Raw genomic sequence first — 11,682 nt, 5'->3', positions numbered from 1 at the left:
AGACAGAGTGGGGAGCAGAACAGGCAGATCTACGAAGTACACTGCTGAGGGGAGCAGCAGGTGGGTCAGGAGATGTCTGCCACGTCATGTGGTCATCTCCCAGGTGGGGATCGAACTGATGCTAAAGAGGCTTTAGCTTCGTAGTTGTTGTGCTTTAACCCACTGCATCACCAGACAGGGCCCTACACACTGTTTTAATCATGTTACCAGTGTTATTTTATTTCCTACTAAAAGCCCTCATGAAGGCAGGTATTATTTTCAGTTTACAGTGAAGATGATAGTGACTGAAAGGGACAGGGGAGGGAAGCAGGTAAGAGTATGGGCACCGGTGGCTTGATGGAGGCTAAAATATCTATTCAGATAGGTAGATAAGTACATAGGGATGGGTTGCAGCTCAAAAATGAAGCCATTAGTTTCCATTCATAGTTAAGGGAGTGAGGTCTCTTTCTAAGGTCTAGGCTTTCTCTCTCTGCACACTGCTTTTGCAGCGAAGAAATGCTCAGGGCAGTAGAAAGAGAGCTAAGTGGTAATATGGTACCCAAGATGAGAGACGCGCAAGGGGTTGTTAGTAGTGTGAGATGAAGAAAGGACTGAGAAGTACTCTTCGGGCTGAGTTCACTGTGAGGGTCAGTGATGATGCCCCAGCCTCCCATCGGGAGCTGGTGGGAATGGGCATGATTGACACACACCACCTTCCCAACGTGTGCTTTCATCTAGGCTGTGACACTGAGATGAAGAAAAAAGAAATACTTAAAAAAATAAATAAATAAAACAATGATAAATACAGAAGTGTTGTTATGGAAGTGTTTCCTTTGTGATCTAATCATTTAAATATACCAGTGTTTAGGAAGATGATGCAGTTCAACCAGTCAGCTATTGCCGCTGAGACGGGAAAGGGAGGGGAAGATCCTATTGGTGGATCACAACACTGCAGAGCTGTTGTAGCAGCACTCAAGGCTGACAAAAGCTGAGTCATAAGACATGCCGACTGCGCTATAGGCAGGCATGGCCCAGTTCAGGATTCTAGACTGCATGATCAACCACAATTGGAATTTATTGTGCAATCTATATTGTGCTTGGAGTGGTCAGGTTTGTTGATAAATATGCATATTTTTGCTCTTTAATTCAAAATTGCTGTAATATGTAAAGCAAAAAAAATTCAGTGAGAATGCTGGATATGCAATTACTGTGAGTAATCTTTTAGATTGTTCTTGTTGAAATACTAGCTTGACGTGGCATATCTCAACTTGTATCTGAATTTCTCTAAAAGAACTAACTCTTAATTTGTACCGACAACACTTTATTTATAGAGGTTTAAATCTTGGGGGAGGGGAAGTTAGAAGGAATTTTTAAAAAAATAAAATCAGCAGAAATTAAAGCAATTCAGTTATAAAATGAAGTAGGAGCCTTATATTTTAGAGTCAGTTAATATTGTGTTTATAAGAAGAGAAGAGGCAGTATTTTGGAATGAGTCCTTTCTTAAGCTAGTTTTTCATGTTAATGAAATATGGTTCTTTGTGTATGATAGTATACCTTTTTGGACATATTCTGTCCAAAAGTACCAGCCAGGCATTGGTGAAAATAGTTCTTTTATGATAAAGAAAATGTGCTGGGTATGTTTTTTTTTTTATCACAGTTATCATATGCTTTTGAGTTTTCTTCCTTAAGAAGCAATACCTCTTTATTTTTACCCTCAGTCCTCAGTTATCATTGCTGTTATCAGATACAGATTGTTTTTATTAGCCACAAATAATAATACATGTATTTTGCTTAATCGATTTTTTTATAAAATAGAAGAAACCTGGTTGAGACCTTTTGTTCTAGTTATCAGGGAAACTTTAAAAACTATGAGTTATTTACCATGTGTTGGATGTTAATTGCTTCATGGGTATTTATCTCCCACCCTAAAAAAGCTGTTTAATATTGTTTGAAATTCAGAGAAACGGTAAAGTTAAAATATTGAAAGCTTTGAACTATAAATGAGATGCATCAATCCTTTCCTGTTATTTTTTCAGCTTTCTGATAACTGTGGCAGGAGCAGAAGTTTGTGGGGCAGGAGCTTATTAGTTGCAAGTGGGACATGGGTCTCTAATATGTTTCTTTATGTTCTGTTTTCTTCATTGTGCAGTGTTGAAAGGTATTTTTTTGTAGTTCAGATTGTATATAATAGACCAATGTATGAGAGAAATTCGAGCTGAAGAAGGCCCTTTAATCTTTATTTCTTCTACTGTTTGATTGATTCCCTCAAAGCACTTTCTGGTTCTCTCCCTAATGGATATACATTACCATAAAAAATATGGATTCCGAATGGCTACTTAGAGGATGAAAGAAGATAGATACTGCAATTAGCATGTAAAATTCATAATATCAGGACCCCAGCAAAGGTGAAACAAAAAAAATGTATTAAGTTGAGTTGCTAGTTTACAACTCTTACTAAATTTATTAGGTAGTCTCATCATCAGAAGCTGTCTAGCTTGTGGTCTAGGACCTCATCAAGATATCTTCATTTTGCTTAATCCAGAAGGAATATATGAACGGCAGGCAACAGGATACAGGGATGAGGTGTGCCAGGAAGCTTACAATAGAAAGTGCTTTTGGGTGTGCCTGGCCTGAGGTTTTGCAGGTTTGCTGTCACTATTTTATCTGTGTTTTAGGTCCAGTAATAACCAGTTAGTTGCTAGTATCTCTCAATAGAAGAGGTTGTGGAACATAGCGTAAAGTAAAAGCAGCATGTGACCTCATCTGTGACTTTTATGTCGTCACTTAAGTATTTGATCACATAGCCAAAGCTTTTGGGGCCAGGTAGGTTCTATAAAAGAGGGGAAAGAGTTGAAGAGAGTTAGGTATAAGACAACAGGGGCTGGCATGGCAGACCTCTCCTGACCTGCCTGCTGCTCCCCTCAGCAGTGAACTTTGTCAGTTGGCCTGTTCTGCTCCCCACTCTGTCTCTGGTGAATCCTCTCACTGCCCCTGCATCTCTGGCTTATACCCCAGTTCTGTATGCATAAATAACTAGGTCTTAAAAAAAAAAAGACAACAGGGGCTAGTAGACAGTGTGGCTAACTAGAGATTAGCTTCTTGACACCATGTTGGACCCACTATTATAGTCAACTCTTAATTCTCAAGAGAAATTAAGAAGTTGCATTTTATGTGAATTTGTTCCTATGCTGGTGACTAATTCAATTTTTTCAAATACTACTATCTATAAACAAAATACATCCGTGGCCAGGTGTGGCTCTAGGCTTCCAGTTTGCAATTTCAGAGTCATAGAAAGACTTGGGGCAAACAATGGTTTTAAGTTTGACTATGCTACTACTGGCTGCTCGTGGAAAATTTGTTATAGGTGGGGGAAAAGTGTAGGAGAGAAAGAAGTCAATGAAAAGGCAGGATAAGCCTTATTGAAGGAGATAAAGAAATGGTGGGATGTTCAGTGGGAGAATGCCGTGGTTGGCACAGCTCAGAGCCGGCACTTCTGTGGCATCCTGCTGGAGTACAATTATTAAGAAAGCAAAATGTCACGAATGCAGGTTTTAGTGCTGGATTGAGAACTGGATGGAAAGCATGGCACTATTCCTTTATTCTGTGCTGATTCCCACATCATTCAATCATTTCTTTTCCTCATTTTTGTCATATCTGCATCGTGGGGTGTTGTGAAGGTTCAATGAGACAACCTAGAAGTAGCATTTAATACGGTACTGGGCAGCATGCTATGTACTTGATTCATGTTTAATTATTACTGTGTTCTAGGTTGATGGAGTATATGTAGAGATGATGTATTATGAGATAGTCTTTGGAAATTACAAATGAGGGTAAAGGGATTTCACTAACTTTTTTTTAAGATTTAGTTATCTTGGCGTACAAGAATTGGGGTGTAGGGATAGGGTAGGGAGCAAATGAGAGGGTACAACAGAGAATGTGGGGAGCAGAACAGGTGGATTGACTAAAAGCCTGGCGCTGTTCCTTTATTCTGTGCTGATTCCCACATTTAATCACCTCTGCTTCCTCTTTTTGTCATATTGCATCCTGGGGTGTTGTGAACATTAAATGAGATAACCTAAAAATAACATTTTAATAACTGAGGGGAATGGTAGGTGAGACAGGAGAGATCTACTGTGCCATGTGGGTCAGCTCCCTGCCCAGAGATGGAGCTAGTACTGCAGTGGCTGTCAGTAGCTTCATAGTGCTGAGACTTACCCCCGTGAGCCACCAATTTATAAAAATTGGAAAATATAAACTAAAATTGGTGTTTTTAATATAAGTTAATTGATTCAGGTCTGCCACTCAAATACAAATTCTGTTAATATTTTGGTATACTATACACCTGGTAATATAACTGGTATATGCCAGTTTATTTCCTTTGCACATTTATTTCCCTATGTGTGCATATTTTGCAAGTTGTAATCCTGTTATGTAGATTTTGTTGAGTTGATATCGTTTTTTAAGTTGATATCATTTTTAATGGGTGTATAATATTACTGGCCAGAGGATATGCATAATATCTTATATTATCAATATATTTAGTCATTTATCTTTTGCTCAACATTTAAGTGGTTTCTAGTTTTTTGCTTAGAAACTGGCAAATTTCTTTGTAATTAAAAATTTAATATTTTCATAGCATACAATTTCAGAAATAAAATTACTGGGTCAGAGTGACAATATTTTTAAAGCATAATACATTTCTACATCAAGTAAGTAAATGTTAGATAGGGGCATATTCTTGGGCTTTGTGAGAGATGAGTAAAGTTTTAAATTTTATTCATGGAACACTATTATGTTAATCTCTACAACACTGTTAGGAAGAAAGGACCCTGTGTTTCTCTCCATTTTAGTATGTGATAAATTTCTACAGTTCCAATCAGTATTTAGAACTAGAGGGCTGAGTGTTTGATGATCGTATAGTCAGATACAGAAGTTGAGTATTAAGTTTTCGTTATATGACATATCCCCATAATCCAGTTGGTTCCCCCCAAATCCAGTGACAATTAATACATATAGAAAACCCAGCAGTGCCAAGCACAAGAAGTCCTGCATGCGCATTCTTTGCATTTATTTGTGTGCAGCTACAGTCTGTTTTCAGTTCTTCAGCCAGTCTGATCCTGTCAAAAACAGGAACGTGTTACATGACTCCAAATCCCCCACAGGCTGCCAGTGTTACTCGGCATAAAAGCCACAGGTCTTCTGGCATTTGTTCCCCTCCCTCTTCTCCATGACCCGGATACTTCCATTTCCCCACTTTCCCCACTTTCCTCACTCATTCTTCAGTAACCACACTGGACTCTCAGCCGTTTCAGCCCCAGGGCCTTTGCACTTTCAGTTCCCTGTTCTTAAAAAGCTTTTCTCCTGCATTTCTGTTTCACATTGTTTTTCACTTTCTTTAGCTTTTTTTTACTCACTTGTCATCTTCTGAATGAAGTGTTCTGTCAAAATAGTCATAAAGTCTTATGAAGGGGAAAATAATCAGACCTTTGAAGATGCGTTTTTTTTTTCTTGGAAAGGAGATTGCAAAGATGATTGAAAACTTTATTATTTAATAGAAATAGTCATTCTAAAAAATTCATTTTGGGGGAGGAGAGCCAGAGGAGTCCTGGGTTGGAATTGTTAATGACAGGAAACCAGGTTATCATACTGAGGACGGAGGCACAGATTTTTTTCTTTCCTTTCATGGGAAAATCCAAATGGAAGACAGAGCTGCACAGAGTTTTCCATTTCATTGCTTACTCTAGAAGCTCCTTCCTCCTCCGATGTCTCCTCTTTCCTATACTGTTATGAAGCGGTTGGTTGCCTGTCTTCTGTTCAGTTTGTTCCTTAGAGCCATTCGAACATGCTGCAAGGACTGATGCTAGTCAAAGGTTTCAAATGTATAAAGTGGGTACATTAAGTACTTTAAATTCTTGCTACACTATGTGTGGTCTACAGAAGCTTGTAGGAAATGCAAACTGCCAAGTTTCCATGCAGATTTAGGAAATCAGTCTTTTTATTTTAATGAGATTCTGCATGTTGCCTTAAATGATGGAGAAATAATTGAAGATGAGGGTTTTTTAGATACTTAATTTATTTTTTCTTGAAGTATTTACATTGTATCTTCTTGAAATACTTTGTATCTTTGTTTAAAATTTTGAAGCAAAAGTAAAGTGATAAAATATTATTTATTGGATTACTTACTTATATTTATAGAAAAATTACAAGTTGTTGAAGCTCCTCTTCTTTTTTGTTTAGCACCGAGAGACCATTTAATCTAGAACACTACCTGAACAAAAAGAAAAAAAAATCTCAATTTTCATTTTTTATTTCATTTTTCCTTCTATTAATACAGAAGGGAAATGCCAAATCATATTTAATTATTATTATTTTAATTGGGCAACCTAAAATTAAGAGCTTCAGGAACTGCAAAGAATTGCTTTCTAAGTATAATACTGTAAATTACATTTTGTGGGCTTGATACACTGGGACACCTTCAGTATATCTTTGTGTGGTATATTTTTGGTTATCTTCTCTCTTGTTATGTCCATTGCCCACGTCCCTGCAAGAGGCCTTGTACAAGAAACACAGGTATCAGCAAAGTGGTGCCCCAGAAACCAATGGTCTGGGTTCCCTGGGATTAGCAGAAATACTGTGTGTGCAGGGATACAACTAACACTGCCAAATACACAGATGGCCAATTTTCCACAGATAAGAGTTTTCAGGTGGAACCAGGGGGCACAAAAATGAAAGGATGGAGACCTCCCAGTCATTGTTAGGAGAAATCCAACTAGACCGCCTCATTGGTTGAAGGTTGTATTGGGGGGGAAGGGTGTTCTGAACAAACTCAGGTTTTATGGACTTCACCCCTACCCTCAGACCAGAGAGATCCAAGGCACCAAGGACTACAAATCTTACAATGTCATCACCACAAAGGCGGGATTGCTGGAGTTAGGCATCCAGGCCTGGTCTGTAACCAGAGACCCCCCTGTGGGCCTTGTTGCATGTTGGTTTTCTCCAGCCTTCATTCAGCTTGCTTTTGGGGTCCCAGCTCAGCGGAACTGGTAGGATGCATTTACCAACAGAGATCTCTCTTTCTCCCTCTCTTCCTCTCTTCACTTCCCCTTTTTGTAATTAAACCTTTTATTAACCTTTTTTGTTTGTGCCTGCAGTTGAGTCTCGTTATAAGTCCCTTTGAGCGTGTGGGATGATAGCCCACACTCAGGCACACCTCAGGTATAGGCAGGTACAGGCCACCTTCTCTGTTACAGTTGCAGAACTGCAGCCTGGCAAGGGAGGAAAAAGATATCTGTGCCTGTGACTAGCTTTGTAGCATCAGATATCTAACATCCCGAAAAATATCACAAACAGCTTTAGTTCAGTAGTCTAGGAGAGATATAAATTAGTAACATACGTACTGTGTCAGACCCCTTACATATTTAAACTCCTTTAATTCTTACAACAATCCTACGAAAATTATTTGGACATTCCCACTTTACTGAAAATGAAACAAATGAGAAGAGGTTAAGTGACTTCTCAGTGACAAAGCTGAGGCGCCGCAGAGCAGGTTGGGATCTGAGTCAAGCTCTGAGTCTATGCTTTCATCTCCCCCACCAGCCTGCTTCTTTGCTGAAGGATATAATATAGTATTTAATCCATCAGCTTTTAAAGCAAAAAGTTCTAAGACTATTAAAAATGCAGAGCAGCTTGATGGCCAATTTAGGTAGTAGTGGAGGAAAGTGGACGGAAAAAGGGATAATGGCAGGGAAAGAATAAAGGGATAGGAATGATTGGAATGATAGATTCACAGTGTAGAAGGAGATAAGAGGCTGAGGAGCAACTAAGAAGGGCAAGAAAACAAAGAAGGGGATTGGCTTTGCAGTAGCTATTGACGATGAGGTTTAGGTGCCTTTGTAATGCTAGTCAGTCAGTCACTTTCTGAGCTCTTCCTTTGTTCTAATACTGAAACTTTAACATTGCTGACTACATATATGGATGGATGCAATAACTTGGTAACGTTGTTATTTAAGCAATTGAGCTATAAACTGGGCTGATGTGAGCAGAGTTTAATGTTGAAATAAAGTTTTAAAAAGTGGCGACATTGGTGACATTTAACACGATGCATAATAGCATTTGAGCTGAAAAGAAGTTAAGTTTGAATGCTGAACAGTTAGTTTAAATATCTAGTTCAAAATGAGGGATTACCCCAAGCCAGTTGCCTCTAATCTAGATGGCCCATCGCAGGCCTCTCTCCTCAGGCTCATATTTGATCTTGATATTCACCTGGGGGTTCTGGTTGATGGGTGAAGTAAGGTTTAAATAAATAGAAAGACTAATGGAAATCTCTGAAGGAGAAGGTCAGTTTCAGAAGGACAGGCCAGATGGTGTGTGGTGAATGGAAAGGCAGGTTCACCTCATCTGCCTTTCCTGGTGGTAGCTGGGGCTCGATGGCAGGGGGAAATGGCTTACATATACTAGCTGTTGAGTGTTACTACCTCCCCATTTGCTTGAGAAGTCAGATAGTCTGGTAGAAAGAAGTATCCTTTGGCAAAGTATAGACGCATTTGCACACTGTGATTGTGCTGTTGGACTGTCTGATTCTGAACAATTCTCTGGATTTTGGAGTTCATGTCTTGAACTGCTTAGGTGATTTCCAGGACTTCTTTCTGTTTTGACAAAGCTGATTCTTAGAAAAGCAGGACTCTATCTATATATATTTGAGAACTCACTTTTTTAACTCCTATGTTGTACCATGTTTATTTATGACTGATGGGTTAATTGCTTGTGTTAAATGTTACTACCTGTGCTCTGCTGTTAGGTGAGCTAACAGCTTCCCACTCCTGATGAAGCCCGATCTACAGTAGTAGCTTCTTCTACTTGAGCTGGCCTCTAGGGGACAGAGCTGAAGCCACTTGCATCAGTACATTCTGTGTGGCCTTGGTGAAGGGAGTGGCCTCGGGTCTTCCCGAGGAACATTGTGAGCAGAGGATTTGCAGCCTGACCGGTTAGACCCATTCTAGCATGTCCAGTTCTGAGCCTTTAGACCCATCTGGACACTCGGCATTGCCACAGCAGTTCTGGCATCTGTGTTTCATGTCACATGGGGCAGCAAACACAGCCCAGTGTATTCCAGCCTCTACCTGCCCTACCCTTGCTTAGGTGTTTAATCCAGTATCAGTCAGAGTGCTGGAGCTCAACCTTTATCCAACTCTCTGCCCTTACCTTTGATCTTACACTCTCTGAGCCACGCCCAGCTATAATCTTTGACAGACAGTGTATGTGAGCCTGCAACTCTTTTGGCATATAATCCCTTTCCCTTTTTTGACTCTTGTTTTTAAGCTTGACTAGGTAAGATCAGAGCAGCTTTGGTCTAGTGCTAATTTTGCCCTTCTAGTGAGGCAATGTCCTTCTAAAGGTTGCTGCAGCACCCCATGACTCGCAAGGTTTTTCCGTCGCTGACAGGTTGAGAACAGGTACTGTTCTGGCCCCATATGCGTTCTAGGGATTGATTCATCTAACTCTTACAGAGATGCATCGGAACTCAGCTAAAGCCCCGGGGGAGGAACTGCTGCAGCTACCCCATGTGTTCTCGCTGTGCCACTGTCTGCTCCAGGTCCAACCCTGTTTGCCCCTCCCAGTTAGTGGCCTTGAAACTTGTGTGCAGTAAGCCGGGGCAGCAGGCCCCAGTTTTCTTTTGTTCAGGAACCACTGTCCTTGGTTGTCTGATGACCAGTGTCTTGAAACCATTGTTTCATATATGTGGTCTGGGTTTTAGTTGTTTTAGCTATTAAAGCATTCTGTTATCTGCTGAGGAGTAATAGATTGTCCCCGACATATGGTAACAGATTATACCCAACATTTATTATCTCACACATTTCTGTGGGTCAGAGATCCAGGTGTGGCTGTGCTGGCGTCTTCGCACTGTCTTATCAGCTTGCACTGGGCCTGCCTGAGGAAGCTCTGCATCTAGGCTCACCTCAGAGGTGCTGTGGGACTCGGTTCCTCTCAGGTGTTTACTGTTTGGTAAAGGTCCTTAGTTCTTTACTGTTTGCCAGGCCTTTCTCAGGAGGGCCTCTTCTGAGGCCAGCTTGTTTCACAAGAAACAGCAAGGGAGAAAAGCCAGAGAGAGTTGGGGCAATGCAGAGGTCAGTGTTTTGTAATCTAATCTTGGAAGGGACATCCCATGAATTCCATTCATTAGGAGCAAATCACCAGGTCCAGCCCACTCTCCAGGGGAGGGGATAGGCTTGAATGCCAGGAGGCAGGGATCACTGTTCTAGTTCTCTTATTTTTCGACAGTTGTTATTAATTATAACCCATTTCAGAATTGGGAGATGTGTTGGGGATCCCTCTAATTATCTAGGACCATCCCTCAGTTCAGTGATTTGCTGAGAGGACGTTGGAGACTCAGCTTACAGTGCTATCCCAGCTGTAATTCAAGTCAGCAGAAGGAAAAGACTTATAGGACAAAGCTCAGAGCTAGTCATACTCTAGCTTTGAAGAGTCCTCTCCAAGTGGAGTCACTCAGGATGCCCAAGTTTACTTAACAGATAATCCCAAGTAGCTTTTCAAAGTGGTTGTACGAACTTACACGCTCAGCAGTATTTGAGAATTGTTATTACTCTATACCCTTGGCAATAGTTGATGGTCATTAAAATTTTTTTAGCCTTTATTGAATATGTGCAGTGACATCTTATGACTTTGATTTGCATTTGCTTGATGACTGATGAAATTGAGCATCTTAAGTTTAATCACCATTTAGATTTCCTCTTTTATTTTTTAAGATTTTTTTTATTTATGCATGTAAGAGCTGGGGTGTAGGCCAAAAGTGAGAGGAGTAGAAGGGGGGAGAGGTGAGAGGATTCACCAGAGACAGTGTGGGGAGCAGAACAGGCAGATTGACAGAAATATACTGAGCAGCGGGGGAGACAGGAGTGGTCTGCTGTACTGTAGGTTAGCTCTCCTGGCTAGGGATCGCTAACTGGAGCTACAGTGGCTGCTGATAGCCTCGTGCTGAGACTTGACCCCTTGTGCCACCAAGGAAGGCCCTAGATTCCCTCTTTTGTGAAATGTCTGTTCAGATCTTTTGTCCATCGTTCCAGAGGTATAAGAATTTGGGTAAGTCTTACATTGTTCAAAATCTACAACATAGAGATAATGTCATCTAACTTTCAGTTTCTTTTGAGTTGTCTCTGTTTGAGTAAATGATTTAGTTCTCAATCAAGCAAGTTTATTTTCCAGAAATTCATAAGAACATCTTGGTAATATTTGCTGCCTTGAATATAAAAATTTTTAGACATAGAACATTCAAACAGTGAATAAAATTGACATTTAGCATAGCTGAAGTGGCTGTAGAAGATCCACTTTGAAATTTAGTACTGCTTTGTAAGACAGATTCTTGTTTCTTATTGTGGAAAATATAATTATTTCACCAAAAATTTGAATTACTTCAACAACAACAACAGTAATAATAGTGCTAGTTTCATCATTGAAACTCTGGAAAGTAATTCAGGAGATGGCCAGCCAGATAATATTTAAAGAAATGCCCAGTGGCATCCAATGCAGTCATAAACACCTGTACTGTAAAAGCATAGGGGTGTAAAAAGCCCTTCTTTTGATTATTTAGGCTGATCAGAATGATTAATGTCTCTTACTATGTAAAATTTTAGTAGAATATGTGGTATACTGGATTTGTGTATTTTTTGGTGAGCACTGTATATGCTT

At 40.1% G+C, this 11,682-nt stretch overlaps 1 protein-coding gene across 3 annotated transcripts in view; it reads left to right on the top strand.

Annotated features, from left to right (window-relative positions):
• The window catches only part of ARHGAP21 (Rho GTPase activating protein 21), a 94,245-nt gene that overhangs the window by 15,485 nt on the left and 67,078 nt on the right, over positions 1-11,682 (top strand). For 2 of the 3 annotated variants that reach the window (XR_001145938.1, XM_012731331.1), the window contains exon 1: positions 262-1,089. The exons of the other annotated variant lie outside the window; for it this stretch is intronic. Coding sequence is in view for 1 of the 2 variants with exons in the window: in XM_012731331.1 (XP_012586785.1) it covers positions 1,006-1,089 (84 nt within the window). In the remaining variant the exon portion in view is untranslated. Of the gene's footprint in view, positions 1-261; positions 1,090-11,682 lie in introns of those variants that run through there. 3 annotated transcript variants of the gene reach the window in all.

Source organism: Condylura cristata, unplaced genomic scaffold (genome assembly GCF_000260355.1).
Source record: "Condylura cristata isolate star-nosed mole 26May11 unplaced genomic scaffold, ConCri1.0 scaffold00030, whole genome shotgun sequence".
NCBI classification, from domain to species: domain Eukaryota; kingdom Metazoa; phylum Chordata; class Mammalia; order Eulipotyphla; family Talpidae; genus Condylura; species Condylura cristata.
The sequence above is the reverse complement of the archived record's forward strand: the minus strand, read 5'-3'. Positions and strand labels throughout refer to the sequence as shown.